Source organism: Daucus carota, chromosome 5, assembly GCF_001625215.2.
Source record: "Daucus carota subsp. sativus chromosome 5, DH1 v3.0, whole genome shotgun sequence".
NCBI lineage: Eukaryota > Viridiplantae > Streptophyta > Magnoliopsida > Apiales > Apiaceae > Daucus > Daucus carota.
In genome coordinates, this window is record NC_030385.2 from 37,895,897 (window position 1) to 37,915,688 (window position 19,792).

Here is a 19,792-nt window from a genome sequence, read left to right on the forward strand (position 1 = left end):
TGTAAAGGATTAATGTACAACAGATAAGAAGCCCAAAACATTTCATCTGCTTACAGGACATCAATCATCTCCCCGTCTCCATGCCAGTGTGTCAGTGCTCTACAGACTACAATCTTGTCCACCTGCAACTGCAAGGGTGAGAAATGCCGAATAAAACCCCTTGCAATACTTTATTTCTTCATTCAACCCCTTGCAGTACTTGATTCCTCCAATCTCCGATTAATACGATTGGCCCTATGACACTGTGTATCCCACTTAAGGAGTAACCATCGTCAAGTCATATCCACCAAAGTGTGCAGGATGGGACCACAGCATTGGGATATCAAGTATAGGAGAATTTTCGAATCTGATAATCGAACAATCAAATTGAGTATGAGAAATGAGAGGGGATGCCCTTCAAGAAACCAGAGGAAGAAGGTATCTGCAAAACATAAGATAAATCAGTAAGATGAGTGCCAGACAAAAGACCCGAGAGGAAACTGGATGAAGTGCAATAAAGGCAACAATATAGTTTCAGTACGATCATATCGCTTACCAATCCTGTGACTTGCATGCTAAACTTTTCAAAACAGCAAGTGGAACTCACAAAGGGTGCTCTATATTCTTGTCCTGCAGTAATAAAAAAATCCCCAAAAATAGCAGATGCAACATAAGTTTTTGAGTGTTTTGCATATTTTGGAGCACGAGTAGAATATAACAATAACTGACATTTAACTAATGAGTAGAGCAACAAAGCATTCCAAAGCAAAATTGAGACATGTCTACAGAAATAATAATTAATGCCAACTTCCATGTTCGTGATAGGATCACATCCACAGAAACTCGATGCTAATAAGATGTTAATAAAGTACAACTTTGTATCCCTCTTTCATAAATTACACATCCGCCAGTATTAATGTAGGGGAATAAATCAAAGGGGTGCAAATTGCTTATAACTCAAACAGAAATCACTCATATTTTCTACCCATGAAGAAGCAAAGACTCTTTATTTTTCGACGAAACAACACTGAGCAACCTCCTAAACCTTCAAAGCCACACTGTTGACGAAAGTATTGATTTCAATTCTTTAATACGTAATCCTAATTTACGTAAACAAATTGGAATTGCGTACATTGATCTTGGTTAATATATCAACATGTGCAAGTTCATTCCTTCTCGGGTCCAAAACATCATCCCCGTTGATTGCCAAAAATTTCCTTGGTTAGACTACTACTCAACAAAAGATGAGGCATGTTTTTTTTGTTGTTTTCTTTTAGCCAAGAAAACATTAGGAAAGGCTTTAACAATGGAGGAAAGCAAGTAATAGAAAAAATTATTCTTTTTTATGTCATGTTGGGAATGGAGAGAATTCTGATTCATCTCATAATTTTGCGGCCACATGCTTCTATAATCTTAAAAATCAACCATGCTACCTAAAGAAGATGGTTGAGGAAGAAAGTGGTGGAGAAATCAAATGAAATCGACTGCATCTTAAAACATCAATAGATGCTATTAAGTGGTTGACATTCCAAGCTTGTACATTAGAACTTTAGAAGACACTAGCGGAATTTTCTTGAGATGACGTGACTTTTGGCCCCTTACAATACTTAGTAGAAGAGTTCTTACAATACTTACTAGAAAATGACAATTTTCTTGAGATGTTGAAACTTTTGACTTCTTACAATACTCAACAAAAGAAGTTATTTTGACAAATCCCAGAAATGCAAAAAACACTTTACTAAAGATCAAAAAAAAAACTTTTACATGTTTTTGCCTGGAAAGTGCAAACTGGAACTCGTGAGGAAATTAGTAATGCAAAATGTTGTTTGATTGTAGATGAATCTAGAGTTATTTCTAAAAGTAAGCAAATGACAATTATACTTTGTTTTGTTGACGAGAACGGCTTTGTTAAAGAGCGTTTCTTGGATTTTGTCCATGTTTAAAGATATGACTTCTTTAACTTAAAAGCAGTATTACGAAAAGCGCAAGTCGGAGCTAGGCGGTGGAATGACCTTCTAGCGCTTAAGCACTTAAGCGGGCGCTTAAGCGGTTTTTAAAGCGGGTCACTAATCGGATTATAAATAAATAGATAAATAAATATATAATATTAATTTTTCATAACCAAATATATTCCCATGTTATAATAAAACCTACAAGCCATAATATCTTTGTTCACAAAGTCAAATGTACTTCACAAAACACATATCACATATGTTCAAGTTATAATTACAATCAGAAGACACAACAATCTTTCACCATCCCTGTTGATCATAATCCTCAAAATCAAATGTGAGATTTTCATTGTCATTAGTTTCATCTTCTAATTCGAAATCTTCTTCATCAAGTTCTCGAACATTCCTTCTAGTTACTTCAGTACCAATTTCCTCACTTGTGATGTTAGAATCTTGGGAAAGCTCTTCTTCATCATCACCCCCTTCAACTATCCATCCTTGAGCCATGCTAGCATCATTAGCTATCAATACATCATATTTTTCTTTCATTTTCTTTTTCTTGTTGAAAAGTTTTGAATTAAATTGCACATATACTAGATGGCTCATTCTTGCCGCATCTAATCTATTCCTCTTTTTGGTATGAATCTGTAAAATTTATACAAGAGTGAAATAAATTAATCCTTGCAAGTTATAATTATAAGATACTAATATAATAAATTAGTTCCACCAAATCATTTAACCAACTTACTCCCTCAAATGTACTCCAATTTCTTTCACATCCCGAAGAACTTGAAGTTAAAGAAAGTATCTTCATGACCATCATTTGCAATTTGGAGTTTTAGCGCCGTAATTTGACCACCATCCAACTAAAATAGGAGAAATGAAAGCATTAGTGAAAGATCAGATAAGATAGATATTCAGAAATTTAGAAACACATAAATATTTACTTACCAACATCAAAAGTATCATTATTGGTCATTCTACCCATTTTTGCTAATTTTTTTCCAAACATTCCCTCCATTCCTTTATATTTCAGCAACTCAATATTAGAAACCAGGTGCTGGACATGAAAATTATCCGGGAAGAATGCTTCAACACATGTTAAAATAGCTGTCATACATGCCGGATCTTTTTGTGCCTCGTCATCTCGATAGTAGTAATAAGGATTTAACAAGTAGCCGGCTAAGTGTAAAGGACTATCAAGTCGGTCCTTAGCCCTCGAGTCTATGATTTGGATAATGGGCTCGTATATCTCTTTTGTATCTTTACAAAGTTTAATAATTTCTTTCTTGGCATCTTTGAGTTCACCATATACAAAACCCATAGATGGACGCCAATCTCCGTCAACAAGTCTTAGAACCTTTACTAAAGGTTTGAACAACTCAAAACACATTGCAAGATTAGTCCAAAAGGATTGATTAACAATTGTCGCATAAGAAGCCACACCTTTAGCACTAGTTGAGAATTTGCACTGACCCCATTCCTCCGAGAGAAACATAAATTTCAGCTTTTCTTTTTTCTCCAATATACTTTGCATGGTAAGAAAAGAACTTGCAAATCGTGTAACTCCCGGCCTCACAATATCTCTTTTATTAGTATACTTTCTCATCAAGGCCAAGGTCTTATGGTGCGCATAGATAAAAATGGTCAGAGCCTTTGCTTTGTCAATCACAAACTTGAATTTTGGAGTTTTTCCTGAAATAAGAAACAATAAACAATGAACTTCAGCTCAAATATGCCACAATTCTGCATAAAATTCTGCAGTATCATGGCTGAAATATTCTGCAGAAATTCTGCTCAAAAACAATTCTGCAGAGACAAGGCAAATCTGCAGATTTTTGAACAAAAACTGCCTTAATAAACCTGCTAAAAAACTGGATAAACAACCTGCAGGAAATGGACTTAAACAGCAGCAAACCAGTGCAGAAAACAGGGCACAAAAACTGTACAGAAAATGGACTAAAGCAGCACATAAAATGGACCAAAGCAGAGCACAAAAAGCTGGAAATTCTGCAGATTATTGAACAAAAACAGAAGCAAACTAATGCAGAAACAGGACACAAAACTAGTGAACAAAAACCTGTAGAAAATATACTAAAACAGCACAGAATATTGGATAAAACTCTGCAGAAAACTGAACAAAAACAGCAACAAAAATATGCAGAAAACAGGACAAAAATAGATCTGAATAGCACATAAAACAGCAGAGAACTCAATTAAAATAACAGCAGAAAAGTAAATAAAAAAACAGTAGAGTTACCTATGGCCTCAAGCATAAGATTCAGTGTATGTGTAGCACATGAAGTCCAGAATATATGTGGTCTTTTTTCTCTCAATAGCTTCGCTGCAGCCATGTTATTTGAGGCATTATCCGTCACCACCTGGATAACATTGTTTGATCCAACTTCTTGAATATATTTATCCACGTACTCAAATATGAACTTGGCGGTATGAGCCTCATTTGAGCATTCAATAGAAGACAGAAAGCTTGTGCCTAGTTTACAGTTTACACACAAATTCATAATGCTTCTTCTTTTCCGATCAGACTAAGCATCGGTCATTATCGAACATCCTGATTTTTTCCATTCATCCTCCTGCTCTTTTAAAGACTGCTTAGTCCTCTCTACTTCTTTCTTCAGTAGTGGCTCCCGCAATTGGTGTTGGCTTGGTGGCATATATCCAGGGCCAAATTGTCCAACCGCTTCACAAAATCGTTGAAAGTCATCATTGATAATTGCATTGAAAGGAATCCCAGCACCATACACCCACTTAGCCAAGTAAGTATGTACTTCATTGGTTCTATTCTTAAAAAGTGCATCATTAATATTTTGTTGTCTTGTCTTCCTCATTGATGCATCAGGATATATTGCGCGTGCAAACTGATCCATAGGTCCAAGTGGTCGCACGGGTTTAGAACCTGCATTGTCGATCTCAACAACATCATCATTGTCTCTACTGATTTCAACCTCTTCCCTAACTTCCTCAATACGTTCTTTCTTATCTTGTCTTATCTTTTTTGATCCCTCCAAAGCTTGTAAGCATTTAGTTTTATCCAACGGAGTAGACTTTGGACATGGCTTCACATTACCTCTAAGACCAGCTATATGTTGCTTCAAACGATAAATTCCTCCACTAAATGCTTTGTCACACAGCTTGCATTTGATTTTATCATAATTATTCGGTAGTGTTAATTCACCATAATCCCATCCAACATCATCAGATTTTCTCTTAACAGCCTGAGCCTCTAATGAACCCACTGTTTCTGAATTCGAAGCAGCTGAAGAACCTCCTGTTTCCATTCTACATATATCGGCATATTCATATTCAAAGATTCTCAGTGACATATTCAAGCATCTTAAATCTTAATTCTTAAATAGTCTATACTGCTATACAAGTAATCAAGTATACAACAAGTATACATACATATGCTTACAATATAAGTATATAACAATTAACAAGTTAACAACAGATACCATATAATCGAAAGGTAGACATGAATCATTGAGATTAAATTTTTTGATTTGATAGTAGATGGAGATTACAAACCTGAAGAATTGATTTGGAAACCCTAGCAAAGAATCTGTGCTCCTCTGGTCTTCTCACACTTCTGTAATGTTTTTACTAATTTGGGAATTTAGCCGCGCTTGTGTTTTTCAATGGTTTTAACGCGGCCGCTTAATCGGTCAAAGCCCGCTTAATCGGGTCAAACCCCGCTTAATCCAGTAAAACGCTTAATACCCCAATTTAGCACTAATCAGTGTGTTTTTGTCCCGCTTCCGCTTAAGCGGCCGCTTAATGCGCTTTTCAAAACACTGCTTAAGAGTAAAGAACAAAATTTGTGCTATTTTTTCTCATCATAATCTTGGTGTCCAAAACATAAAAGGTGAATACGATGGCACTGGTAATATGCGTGGTGAGTGAAATGGGGTGCAAGTGTTGTTTCTTAAAGATGATTGTCGTTATGCTATTAAATTCTTTGTCTAGCACACCAATTACAATTCATTGTCCCGAGGTCAAGAATATGATATGCTTAAATCTCCTCGCAAACAAGGAAAACAAAAGCAAATGGTGACAATAAAACATCAATACCGCGTAGAAATCTTTACCGCTAAGGCGCTAACCATGGCCGGAAGGAATGTAGGGTTGACCCTGCTTACTAGCAATTGTTTTTATGTTCCTTGTTTTATGAAATTTTCAGGATTTTGCTCCTTGGAAAAAATAGTATTAATAATATATACAATATACGCTAAAATCGAATACACTCAAACCACTATTAGACACGCGCTAGCCCTAAATTCTAATTAGATAAAACAAACCGAGGCATAGAGAGAGTAGGGAAGAAACATAATTTGACTATTTCAATGAAGTTTCAAGGCTCAAACCTAGAGATCATGAACCAAGTCAAGTGTTAGATTTTTATTGAACTTATTTCAAAACATGTCTTTCCGTATAATTCATCGCCCCATCTTCCAATATGACATATATATTCTAGTGTTAGAGACTAATTGAACTTATTTCAAAATACGTTTTCTCGTATAATACAATCCCCCCCCCCCTCCCCCCGTCCTTCTAAATAGGACATATATATCATGGTTCTCAAGACTTATTGAATTTATTATGTATTAAGTTATCTTTGTGATTTTGAACTACAACATTATGGGCTAGATGTCATATTTGAAGAATATGTCTACTCTCGTGGATTAAAATCAAGGATCAGTCACCACCGAGAAAGTCGGGATGTGTTCATTAGTGGACATATTATTACAACTTGTCTACCGAGTTTTTTCAACTATAAAAATTGTGAAAACATGTCTTCGAAGTCGAATAGAAGATGAACTTCTCAAAGATTATTTGGTGAGGTATATGAAAAGGAGATTATGGAATCCCCGTTTGTACTCTGATGAGATCATCAAAACATTTTATTTATTCAAAAAAGGGGGGCTCCACTCAAATAGATCGACATGTTTTTTACATCTATCACTTTGGTCCCCAATAGTATATTCTTGGTTCCACCCTGGGCTAGAAGTTTATTACTATGTTAGAGATTATTTAATAAGCTCAATTATTATCGAGATTTAGTCCATTAGGATATGTTTTAGGGTTTGTATTCCCTATAAGTCATTTAAACCCACACCATAATTAAACTTGATTATTGAGATACTTTTGTAATATTGAACTAAGTCACTTTATGATTCATAACTTCACCCATGGGGTATTGGGTTTTTCTGCAGTTAGTTCATCCAAGTTTCATATTTTGTATTATTTGTATTCATCACAAATTTTGCAACCCGTGTGGTATCAAATGGTATCAAGAGCTAATGTTTTTCAATCAATTTTTAAGTTGCTCGGAGATCTTGAATTTTGTATTTTTTAAAAAATGTTAATAGTTCACTGTTGGAAACAAAATTCACAACCTGAAAATTATTGTTCATCGATCTATCCCGCCGATATGGTTCCCATTAGAGTATTCAAGAGTCAACATTGACAAAGCATTCAAAAATAGAGAAGAAAGACGAAACAAGGGAAAAATAGAAAACCTCATGCGCAAAAAAAAGGTGGCAACCCAAATCCTATTCTTTACATATTTAGGGGTCGTTTCGTTCATGGAGCGGTATGGGGTTGGAATTAGGAATCAGGTTAGGGTAGTATGGGGTTCAGGTATCATTTCTGATATCATGTGTTTGGTTGAGTGTTGGAATGGATTTGTTTAGTTTTAAATATTATTATGTTATCGATTAAATTCTTTTATTTTATTAAATAAAAAATTATAAATATTTTCATTTTTATGAATAACATTTATTTGTACATATAATTTTTTTTGTTATTATTAATATTTTTTCTAATAATAAAAAAACAACATTAACAATGATATCCATACCACCATCTCATACCCACCTCTCGCCTTCAATTTCAAAAACTCGGAACACAGGGTTTTAGATATGGGTATGAGAATAAAAAATGTCCAACCAAATGGGTTTGGTTGATTTCATACCCATACCTAATTCCTGATACCACCTAAGCAAACGACCCCTTAGTAAAACTGCAGGTAGATGCCTTGAAGTTTATAAAAAATTCCAAAGCAGTCCCTGGAGTTTCAGGAAATTATAAACCAGTCCCTGAACTTTTCAAAAATATCCAATCCAGTCCCTTAAGAATTAAGATTCCAGAACATACATAACTGACCCTCAAAATTTGTGAATATTTCATATCAGCCCGGTACACCTAGAATTTAACAGTTTAACCCTTATGACTTTTGAATTTTCACATTTCAGGCCCTCAAACTTCAGAATCTATGAACAACAAACCCTCTTAATCCTTGTTTAAGCCACGTCAGTTTACATCAAACGTCGAATTGAGAGTGAAAAATAACATCTGTTGTTTTGAGGATGAATGTGATTTCTTAGTTTGAATATTAGATTATATTGTGAGAAATTGATAAAGCGAATGGGATTAAATTGCAATGGACATCAACCCGACTCAAGACACAAAATCGAAAGTAACAAACAAGGAGGTCAAACAAGTTGAGGATGTTGAGGATACAGAGGTCGTCAGTGAGGATCACATAGAAGAAACCAAGCTACAACTTGATTCCTTTCAAATTGTTGAGGAATGTAAAGTGGTTGGTGTTATTATTAAGGCTGATCACATCTAGAATACTAGATTGTACCTCGTTCGCTTGCTAGCCGGTTTTCAAAGTAATTTGCACTTCAACCATTTAAGAGTATTTTCGCCTCAATCGTTCTTTAAAAAAGTTCTTTATTTTTGGGCCTTCTTGCATACTTCTTGACTTTTATAGTTCAACAAAACTCATGATCGAGTTTTTTCTAAGTAGAAAAAGATGGGGAACGGAAGTGAAGAATGTTTTTATATGCTATTTTATTAGTTAATTTATATGTATTTACTGTAGAGAGTGAAAGGAATTTATCTATGTATTTTATATGTGGCCATGTGGGCTAGGAATTTATTATGTAGTAGGTTATTTAACAAGCCCGATTGTTATCAAGCCTTAGTCATATTTTTAAAGTTTTTATTCCCTATAAGTCATGTGACCGTGTTATTATCATTAGACTTGAATATTGAGATATTTTTTTAAAAATTGAATTAGTTTTGTTTATGGGTTGCGATCCATATTTTATCTCCCTTTTGCCGTTGGGGGTCTTAGGTATTATCTTTTTCGTTGTTTTAGTTCATATATCCATTGGTTTACAAATAGTCCTCCATCATAAAAAATTACACATAATCTTAACATGAAATTATACATATAGTTCATTAATTAGAAATAGCATCTTCAATCAATAAAACATGTCCAAAATTATATATGTCAAATTTATAACATAAATCAAAGATTAACATGAAAATAGTCATCGATGGACATCACTCCCTAATATAATTCGTTGTGAAGCCTTGTAAATCTTGAACTAGATTTGCTTTAAGGTGTAGTGTTTGGTTTATGTACAAAAATTTGCTCAAATCCTATACTCACACCCATGACATGTGCGGTTGACATTGGTACGAGAGTAAAAAATCAAAGATTATCAGAGCTAATTCGACTCGCGCAATAGAAGTTCTTCAACCTACCATGTGCTTTTATAGTTGTTCCGCAATTTTAGCGACTTAGTCAAGCCTTACTTCATCTTTTTCTTGCTTGTAGAACTATAACTTCCATTTAAAAAAATAAGTACTAAGCTTTCCAAAGATTGCCTCTTGTATAGCAACAATAATCTCTTTTTCAAAGTAGGTTTCGAACACCAATTCTTTATGAATTAAATGTAAATAACACACCAAATTAACAAGAAAACTAACAAAAACGAAAATGCAAGTTTAGAAGCAATATGGACATGTATAACAATTTTATCTACTTGTGCATAAACAAACAAAAAGAAATGTGCAAATCAAAGTGAGAGTTAATATCACGTAATGCACGATGAACCACATAATGCTCTTTTAAACATTTCTAATAAATAGATACCTTGATATTTGGACTTGTAACGAATTTTTTGTAAGACATAGTTCCAAGGAGTGAGAGATTTGGAAATGCCTCAAAATACAGAGTTCCGCATCCCATCCTCATACATGGGTAATACGTAATATTTACCTAAAAAGATGTATGGAAGGAAGAAAAGGTTTTAGGCCAATATACAGTAGTACAAACATTAGTTTCCCTTCATATATATTTAATACATATAAAAGCTTAAATATTAATCCCTGTGCTTACAACCACAAGAAAGAGAAACTCACTTTATGAAATTAGATGTCAGCATTATATAGGAACACCACCAATAACTGATCTCACAAGTATATTCCATGTAACAATGGTCGGGCGTATTCCTTTACCCACGGCATATTCCAAGAAACAAACCGCATCTGGTATTCTACAACATGAACATAGCCCCTTAAGCATAATGTTGCAGGAGACTATATCTGGCTGGAGCCCACTTCTTAAAATGCGGGCCCAAACCACTAATGCATTCTCAGAGTCTCCAGATTTGGAGAAACCATCCATTAGGGTGTTGTGGGTTACAAGATTTGGGGCACAAGTCCATCGGGTCATAGTTAAAAATAGTTGCAAAGCATCTTTAACTTTGCCAGAAGAACAGAGGCCGTGAATTACGATGTTGTGCATAGTTACATCAGGCTTTATACCCTTATTAACAGCTTCCTGCCACAGCGGAAGAGCCATGTCTATTTTTTTGCCTTGAAACAGACCATTCATCAATAAACTATATGTGACCATATCTGGCTTCCATCCTTTATCCAGCATTTCCTTCACAAGGTGGTAGGCTTCATCAAATTGTTCTAATCTGCATAATCCGTTGATCAGTGTGTTGTATGTAACCAGATTAGGAATGCAGTCTTTAGTGACCATTTCACCAAAAAAACGAACTGCATCCTTAATTTTGGATGTTTGAATGAAACCTTTAATCAGTGTATTGCATACATTAACATTTGGTTTACAGTTATGAAGAGTCATGTGGTCAAACATAGTCATTGCTTCATTTAGCCTGCCCTCATTGCATAACCCATTGATCATTGAAGAGTATGAATATACATCAAGATCATCTCCACTGTCCTCTGCATCTTTCAGAACCATCAAAGCCCTGTTAAGGTATCCATTCTTACAAAACCCGTGTATCAGAATCCCGTAAGTTGTCGAGTCAGCAGAAAAGCAATTATTATCACGCCAGTCTTGCCATAGCTGCATCGCCTCGCCCACCTTTGCATTCTCAAACAACCCTTTCACAAAAATGTTGAAACTTACTATATTCCGTAAACACGCTGTACCCATATAATGCCACAACTCATAGCCTTCTTTCAATTTTCCTGTTCTACAATAACCATCAAGTAAAGTATTGCATACTACAGCATCAGGACAAACACCCCTCTCAATCATTTCCTTATAAATTCTAGACGCCGCATCCACACTCCCCGACTGACACAACCCATGTATCAAACTACTAACTGTAAACAAATCAACCTCCCGTTCATTCGCCTTCATCCTGTTCCATATCTCCATACCCTTATCAAACTTCCCGCACTTACACAAACCACTTATCATAAGATTATACGTTACAACATTCGGATAAACATCCGCCCCTTTAATCAACCTCTCCCACACCCCATTCACCCCCAAAAAATCCCCATTCTTAAAAAAACCATCAATCAAAACATTATAACACATTACATCCGGCACAACTTCTCTCTCAAACATTTCATCAAACAGCTTAACCGCATCCCTCAAATTCCCACTCTTCGCAAGCCCATTAATCACTGTCCCATAACTAACCACATTCGGCCTCACCCCCTCCCTCCACATCCACTCCACCATCTCCATCGCCTTCTCAAACACCCCCTTATTACACAACATCTTAATCAAAATATTAAAACTCTCCACATTAGCCTTCACACCCATAACCTCAAAAGACCTGAAAAACATCTCCGCTTTCCGCCACTCCCCCGTCACAACAAACCCATTCAGCACACAATTACACGACCTCACCCCCGGCTCGCACCCGAAAATCTCGGACATTTTATCAAACACATTCAGAGCATTGCCAACCAAAGAATTCTTCGCATACGCCTTGAGCACCGTCAAGGCAACGTCTTCAGAGCACTGGCATTGTTGGGTTTTAATAGTTTCGATGATTCCGCTAATCTGAGGGATGAGCTTCGGGTCTGCAAGGCGCCGGAGAATGTGTTGGTAGATGGTGGGTGTGTGAGTGTAATTTGGGTGAGAAGTTGCGGAATGGAAGAGAGAGAGAGCTGCGGTTGTGTCTTTTTCTGATTTGAGGAGAGTGAGAAAGAGCTTGGGGGTGAGCTTTTTGGGTAAGTTGGCCATGGGAGTGAGTGAGAGCAGGAGCTCTTGTCATTCTTCTGACATTTTTTAAAAGAAAGAATGTAAAAAATGAGTGACATGTGGGTTTATATAGGTTGCCCCCACAAAATCTTACAGCCCCCGCCAAACATAAAACAAATGCTGCTCTAGTCTGGCCTGTCGAAGTTTTTGCTTTTAGTTTTGTGGTCAAATTAATCAAAATTTTACTGAGATTTATTAATATTTTATTAATTAGAAAATTTTAAAAATTATGTAATTGGAAATAGCTTTTAATCTACTTTAAAATGTAATTTTCAATTTTTTAAAATAATGAAAAGTGACTTATAATCTCTGATCATAGGTTAGTCAATTTGACCAACAAAAATAGAAATGTGGCCCATCTGCCTCTCCTTAGGCCCATTCTGGAACTACAACGTTTTGTCTACATGATTTTAAGTAACACACCTTTGTTTTTGGACTCGTCTCAAAAAGCCTCGTCCCTAAGTCCATACTGAAAGTCCATCTAGCTCCCCCTGGATCTAAATTGGAGGCCTCGCCTACCTTTTTCTAGACCCATTCTAAAACTTATCGTAGATTGTCATAGACCATCTTGGATGGTCCACCTACCTCTCCCTAGATCCATTCTGGAGTCTATCGTAGACTCTTGGACCAACTAAAATAATTTTAGTGGTAAATCTTCTAAAGATCAATATAAGTGTTTACTATGTTATTATATAACTAACAAATGCGAAATCAAAACAACTCTTATCGGCATTTTTTCTTTCAACATACAACATTTTTAAATATCGACCTCAAATATTATATTTATTATTGGGCAAACTTGCAAGAATCATAAATTTACATTTATTGAACAGCGCGACGTGTGAACTTGCATCAAATTAAATTTTATATCTATTGTATGAATCGACGCGCAGTCTTATAAAATAAACACGTTTTGCATTTATTATACATAGTAAATGTAGTGAAAAATCACTTACATAAGAACTTTGAAACGAATATATTTTGAGATATCACGTCGAGTCAGATTTTTTTTTTGCCACAACGTTGACTCAGAATGTTAAATAAAAAATTATTTAATTAACTATTCATTACATGTAGTCATAATTCTTATTATTCTACATCACTATTTATGTTATTAAATATTTAAGTACTGCATAACTTATATTTTTTTTTGCACAATAAATACATGTAGTAAAAATTCGAACTGTAATAATACTTCAGTGTCTAAGTAATCGTTTGTTAAAATATCGGTTTCAGTTTCGACATAGTGTTAGTTCTTTAATTCAAATGAATAACATTATGAAATTACTTATGTGACGGACTCAACATGCTCCACATGTATAGCTAATAAATTAGATTGTTTGTTTGTTTATTTTAGTCAAACATTTTTTGTAACCGTTCAACTGTTTCACATACATTTTTTGTACGAATTTTTTATTGACGGTTCTTCAATTATTTATGACTTAGTTATAAATCAAACGCTTGTATCATATATTATGATTTTTAATATTTGATATTAATAAATTATTTATTATATTATAATATATGCATAATTTTTAAAAAATCTATGTAATATTATTTATTAATCAATATAATAAAATAATATATTATTGTATTTAACAATAAAATATTATCCTAACTTGTATATTGTTTTTGTTAAAATTATGTACAAGTACCTAGAACAAAGCATGAGATCGATAATCTCCCTCCCAACATATATACAAGCATTTTCCGCCTCTTTCTCATAGTCTCTCTATATGTATATCTCATATACATATAGCTGTCTCTATGCACAAATCTATACTTGCTCTGATTAGATTCTCGTCGATTATGATTAAGCATCTCTCCGCTTTCATTGCTTGTGAGTTTTATCACCTTTTCTTATTTCTCTACAAATCTCTCTCTCGTGTATCTCTCCCTGAAAGATATACAACTCTCTGTTATTCTTGCCAAGTCTCGAATTCAGGGTCTGGTTTTTGAGATTCACGAGATTCTAAGTTACATTTCCATGTCTTTACTTCATGTATTGCTGATTTTGATTGTGGGTTTTTTGTTTTGAGACTTTTAATGCAAGGAATGGCTGAAATAGTTGGGGTTTTGTTTGATGGGAAGAGATCAAATATTAGGGTTTGGTAGCACAAGATCTGGTTTTAACCAATAAGTTGAGATTTTGGGGATTTTGGTAATTTAACATGGTATCAGAGCTCAGACCGGTTGAGTTTGAACACCTAACCCCAATTGTTACCCATGGGCCATGATTATTTCACTCACCTTTTTGTTTTTCCCTTTGTGCCCTTTGTAGAATTAGGGCCTTGGATTATGCATCTCTTTTCTTATTGAGCTTGTTATATTGTTGGTTAGTAAAATTTTAGTATGATATTGTCCGTTGTGTGCTGAATTGAAACTCAAATGGATTTATTTTTCGGGCATCTCTGGCTGCTTATATTGAAGACAATTCATCTTTGTTCTCTTTGATGCGGGGCTTATGTGAAGAACCCCCTACAATTTGCCCTCAATACGTAAATTACCAATCTTGACCCTAATGAATCAAAAATATTCATCTTCTCAAATTGTATGAAGACGAATCATGTAGTGATACATAATATTTGGTGAAATTTTGTTGTTTTGAGTCATTATTAAGACATGTGCATCTTAAATTTATTGGTCTTGGTATTAACATTTTGTAATATTTGTAAGGAAGCTTTGTGTGTTTTGTGTGTAAGGAAAAGGGTTTATGGATATCGGGATTTGTATATGGCATTTGATATTTTGTGACATGTTACAATGTAATGTACAGTCATGTGTTGGTGCAAAGTTTAATTGATATTGGCTGATCTCTCTTTCAGGTCTGATATTTTGAGTTTTTTGCGATTAAAGTCTCTGGCATTGGTGAATGACGAGTAACATGGATGAGAAAAAGGGTAAAGATCCTTTTTCTGGGGTTAATGAGGTTGTTAAGCAGAAATATCTCTTTGGGAAATATGAAGAAAAAGAAATGTTGACAAAGCTCAAGTTTCTAGCTCTTAATCATGACAAGCCAGGAATAACTCCCAACTCTATTAGACCTCTCTGGGATCAGACTCTTCGAGTACGAGAAGTCATGGCTCTGACTAACTATCCACTGGTAAGATCGTGTAATTATTTTAGTTATCTGCTCTTACGTTATTTCTTTTTATACATGCTATTGCATTAATAGCCGATGAGCGAAGCTGTTGGATATATAGTCACCTCCATTTGAGAACTTGTGTCAAGTTTTTCATTTGGTATAGTTCTGCATTGTAATGTAACATTCCTCTCTGTGCAGTTATCATATTTTTTTGATGAGGTTTAAGCTGTAGACCTCCCCGCAAAGGGGGGCGTGGGAGATACCATTAAACCAAATTTACATGCCCAATTCTTTCTCTTTGCTAGACGCTTTTTCAGTTTTTTTAAACTACACGAAAGTACATGAAAAACAACAAGATATTAATATCATATAAATTAACGGGGTTGGAGATTCTTAAGGCCACTATTGATAAATTTTCTATTGGCGCTTCTTAAATATATCTACTTAATCATTTAATAGAGAATCTAAGTGTATGGATGTGAATATTACATAAAAAGAAGCCGATGCAGAAGAAAATTTATAATCAATCTCTACTATTGATATTTTGTAAGAGAATAAAACCGTTAATAAACCTAATATCTACATCTTAAAGTTACATAAGAATCATTATATGATGATATGTTGATCTTCAGATCTGCAGTTGGATCATTAAATAACGACCATTTAATATTATCTAAGTCCGCTTTAAGTCTCCATTATGGCCTTTATAAATTCTTTTCCCACATTTCAAAATAAAGTGTACAATTTTGACTATTATTATTAACTATTTTTAAAATAATAAATATAAAAATATTTGTCTATATATCAAGGTATTTTTTTTATATGTTGTGTAGCCGAAGTAGAAACCGAGCACAACACAAAACCTTCTGTGTACTTTGGGTTTCTTCTGTGATTTTTATTCTAAATCTAAATTCTACAAGTTCCTGTCAGCCTACAGAATTGTGAGATCAAGTGTGTATCACTTATTGGACTACATTCGGAACACATATTGGCTATTTTTTAGCATAAACCTCTCACTTTCTGATAGGTTTCAATATGTTTTGGCTCAAGCTTGTTTGTGTTGCTTTTGTTATTATTTCATTTTTCTTCCAAGGTTCAAGCTTGAGTGCAAGTCGTTTGCTCCAATTTTCAGGCGTTAGGAGTGGCGGGCAAGATTAGAATTTATTGTATTTGTTGGTAGTTATTAAGAATATTCAAAGGCTATATACTTTTGGAGTAATAAAAGGGCTTGTGAGGAGCCTTGGCAAGGCCCTAGCGGGCCCCGGGTTGATTGAGTGGGGGCGGGAATGGGCCCTAGGTGGGTGACGACATACAGGGGGTGGGTGATGACATGTAGGGGGTGAGTGATGTCATTTAGGTATAGTTTCTCTTGGTTTGTATATTAGTTTTTATTTTAGTGGTTTGTATTTGAGCAATTGCCTATATATATATCTGTGTGTGTGTATTTAGACTTCATAATTGAAATTTAGATAGTTTGTTAGTTGTTATCTAGCCATCTATGGGTAGTTGAAATGTGTTTAAATCACCTCATGGCTATGGCAGATTATTTGCAGTTGATCCACCCAAGCCTAATTTTTTATTTTCTTAATTGGCGCGCAAACTATTGAATAGCGCACTTGATGCATATTGCCCTTTTTTCATATTATTCATCATATAATTGTTGATGTTACCTCTCAAATTCAAATATATTACTTGCAACCCAATAATGGGAAATTAGAACAACATTATTCCAAAAAATCCCTTGCACAAAATAATTTATCAATTTTCAAAATTGAACCTTTAGTAATATGAGATTTTAATGAGACAACATGTTGTTTCAATCATATACTAATCTAATGTGTTGTATCTTATGTCATTCTTTCGTTCAATTTTCTTAACCATGACTTTGGTTGACCTGCAAATATTTAACTTATGGTTGAAAGTGCAAAACTGGCAAGGAACCGATGTGATGGCCATTTCAGTTATAGTAAGTTAGTATGCAGGTAGACATTCCGTACCTGCTGAAGTTTTTTCTTTTGGTATGATTGACACAAGTCTATTTGCTCAAGTTAAGGCTTTTCATTCATTTCAGAGGATAAACTATAAGTATATGCATCACCGAAATATTTTCATTTATTTCTACATTTGTATGTCTCTTTTATGTTCGCGCTATATGAAATTAAGCTTCCTCCTGCCAAATCTCTTCCTCAGAGAAAGCGAAAACTGCAGCAGTTTCTGGTAGATAATTTCGAACGCGGGGCTCAAAAGTTAAGGAATGAACAAAATGAAGCAAAGCTTAGAAGAGGAAAGTTATCACAAGCCTCCTCTGCTTCCTGTGTGCTTAATATGACTGATGATAACATGCCTAAAAGAATTCTCTTGAACTCGCTTAGTTCAGGTAGTTTATTGACATCAGGGGATAATTCCGAAAGGCTACCCTATGTAAGTTCCATTATGGAAAATGCCAAAGACTGGTATCAGTCGGACAAAATAACATCTCTTTTAGTTGACATCAGTGGATCAGTCCATGATTCAAACCCTGTTACTCCCGAATATGTGAATATCGAGGAATCAGAATCGCTGCATTTGCAGGAGGGTTCAAATCTCTCAAACTTGGAAGAAACCAGATATGATTGCCCACCTTCCCGATCAAACATGATAATCGATTTTCTGTGCGATCAGTTTGAGAGGATGGCTGTTCCAGTGGGTCATCACTTTCAGGCTGACGTTCCTGAATGGGATGGACCATCCAGTGAGGTATATTTGAAAGGAGATCCTGATACCTCAAGGTGGTTGGGCACAAAAGTTTGGCCACTCGAAAGGCGTAATGTGAAAGCTACTTCAGGAGTAACTGATGAAGGGAAGCTAAGCTCCTCCTGCTCTTGTGCCTCCCCGGGATCGGCTAACTGCATCAGGCACCATATTCTTGCGAAAAGGCGCCTTTTGCGATCGGAACTAGGCCCATTATTTCACATTTGGAAGTTTGACGAGATGGGGGAAGAAGTTTCCAAGTCATGGACGGTGAAGGAACAAGAAAGCTTTGACTTGATTGTGAAAAGAAAGTCCAGCAGTAGTAATTTCATACGGAGTGCGATGAAAGCCTTCCCGTCTAAGTGCAAGAAAGACATTACTAGTTATTACTTTAATGTCTTCATTCCTAGATTTATGAGTTCTCAGACCAGGTCATTGTTAAAAGAAGTTGATGTTGATATTGATGATGTGAATGATGTGTATACGCTAAATATAAGGAGAAGTCCCAAAGATAGGAGCAGTTCTGGACGCATTCGTAAGGATGTAATATCGAAAAAGTGGCGTCACAATTGATCTTTCCGTTTGTGCTCTTGCAAGGTTTGTCAAGGTTTGTTCTCCACTCCATCTTTTGCATCCAGCTGATAACACACAACTTAATATCTCAAAAATATTGGTGATTCATGTAGGTTCATCTATCAATTACATGGGGTTGGCAAGTGTGGTTGCTGTTGTGGAACTCTCCTCTTTTTTTTTGTTGGGCCTTTAAGGAAGTCATCCATCTCAAATGATTATATTCGCCTCCCCTCATGTTTTAAAAACACGCCTTACCTTGCTTTCGCTTTACTCATTTTGTACTCAAATGGTTGCTACTTCGGAGTGTGAGGATCTTGGCTGATTATATAGATTATATAGACTAATCAGCCTAGGCAAAGACGGTTCTTGATTTCATGTCGTTATACTATACTTTCAGATCTTTACTTGTGTTTCCTTGATATATTAAACTTTATGTTGGATTCACTAAGCTAGACAAGTAATTTGAAGGTTTATGGTCATTTCGACCTAAAAACCGACAAGTCTTATATTATAATAATACAAATAAAAGTGTTTGTCCTTAGTACCACCACATTGAATTCGCATTTTTGACTTGCGAATAACCTCAACATGCGTGTCTTGGGAATAAGGTGTCTTTGGAATAAGGTACGCAAGTCTTGCATAGGTATTATTTGAAATTTTCTTGGGAGATTCAACTCTCCCAAATGCACCTCTTTGGAATGTGCTACACAAGTCTTACGTGGGTATTGTTTAAAATTTTCTTAGAAGATTCATGTCACAACCAAATGCGTGTTGACATCTTTTTCTCATAAATGCTTTTTTGTAGATACTTATTTCTTGAGCACTTATACCAAAGTTATTATATCCTATTATGTGCATGTTGAAAATGTGTGTTTCATGTTTGGACTTATGTTTCAAATTGTGGGATATAAGGGAAATTGTAGAATTTGTTGCATTGTTAATGAATTTGCATCAATGATTATTATTTGGATGACTTGTGATGTTTTATTATCAATGAGATTGATCGATTACATGATAGTTGTATTGTCGTAAATTACATGATAGTTTTGCCATCATATGAGCCTCCTTTGTTTCGGTGTAACTACACATAGTTACATTTTCCATAAAGTTACTTCATTC

General features: G+C 35.1%; 3 protein-coding genes across 6 annotated transcripts; 1 reads left to right on the forward strand and 2 right to left on the reverse strand.

The window, feature by feature from the left end:
* Positions 1–2,079: 2,079 nt before the first annotated feature.
* On the reverse strand, positions 2,080–12,403 carry LOC108219728 (pentatricopeptide repeat-containing protein At3g09060). Of its 2 annotated transcripts, XR_001806607.2 has the most exons (6): positions 10,170–12,403; positions 9,901–10,026; positions 4,192–5,231; positions 2,883–3,626; positions 2,680–2,797; positions 2,080–2,576 (listed from the first exon to the last, which is right to left on the reverse strand). XR_001806607.2 is itself a non-coding variant. In XM_017393232.2 (1 exon), exon 1 carries the CDS (start codon positions 12,265–12,267, stop codon positions 10,192–10,194), a length of 2,076 nt encoding a protein of 691 aa, XP_017248721.1. In that variant the 5' UTR covers positions 12,268–12,403; the 3' UTR covers positions 10,042–10,191. The 2 variants fall into 2 exon arrangements, 1 of the variants encoding a protein (XP_017248721.1); XM_017393232.2 differs by lacking the exons at positions 2,080–2,576; positions 2,680–2,797; positions 2,883–3,626; positions 4,192–5,231; positions 9,901–10,026 and having other exon boundaries at positions 10,042–12,403.
* On the reverse strand, positions 2,232–4,453 carry LOC108221720 (uncharacterized). The gene is made up of 4 exons (XM_064094028.1): positions 4,192–4,453; positions 3,819–3,941; positions 2,887–3,626; positions 2,232–2,576 (listed from the first exon to the last, which is right to left on the reverse strand). The coding sequence occupies exons 1-4, from the start codon at positions 4,451–4,453 to the stop codon at positions 2,232–2,234; spliced, it is 1,470 nt and encodes a 489-aa protein (XP_063950098.1).
* Positions 12,404–13,956: 1,553 nt separating the features above from the next.
* Positions 13,957–19,121, forward strand: LOC108220063 (uncharacterized). 3 transcript variants are annotated; one of them, XM_017393705.2, is made up of 4 exons: positions 13,957–14,125; positions 15,111–15,388; positions 17,561–18,707; positions 18,787–19,121. In XM_017393705.2, exons 2-3 carry the CDS (start codon positions 15,158–15,160, stop codon positions 18,671–18,673), a joined length of 1,344 nt encoding a protein of 447 aa, XP_017249194.1. In that variant the 5' UTR covers positions 13,957–14,125; positions 15,111–15,157; the 3' UTR covers positions 18,674–18,707; positions 18,787–19,121. The 3 variants fall into 3 exon arrangements, with proteins under 3 accessions (XP_017249194.1, XP_017249195.1, XP_063950423.1); XM_017393706.2 differs by having other exon boundaries at positions 17,561–18,697; XM_064094353.1 differs by lacking the exon at positions 13,957–14,125 and adding an exon at positions 14,184–14,783.
* The last annotated feature ends 671 nt before the right edge of the window (positions 19,122–19,792 follow it).

Bases quoted from the DNA above. Each gene is read 5' to 3' on its own strand.
- LOC108221720 (XM_064094028.1), bottom strand. From the start codon at position 4,453: ATGAATTTGTGTGTAAACTGTAAACTAGGCACAAGCTTTCTGTCTTCT. The intron at 3,627-3,818 runs GTTGTTTATCCA...TTCTTATTTCAG, and splicing joins TTTAAGTCCATTTCCTGCAG to GAAAAACTCCAAAATTCAAG. The intron at 2,577-2,886 runs GTTGGTAAGTAA...TAAATTTTACAG, and splicing joins CCAATAATGATACTTTTGAT to ATTCATACCAAAAAGAGGAA.
- LOC108219728 (XM_017393232.2), bottom strand. From the start codon at position 12,267: ATGGCCAACTTACCCAAAAAGCTCACCCCCAAGCTCTTTCTCACTCTC.
- LOC108220063 (XM_017393705.2), top strand. From the start codon at position 15,158: ATGACGAGTAACATGGATGAGAAAAAGGGTAAAGATCCTTTTTCTGGG. The intron at 15,389-17,560 runs GTAAGATCGTGT...TCTCTTCCTCAG, and splicing joins CTCTGACTAACTATCCACTG to AGAAAGCGAAAACTGCAGCA.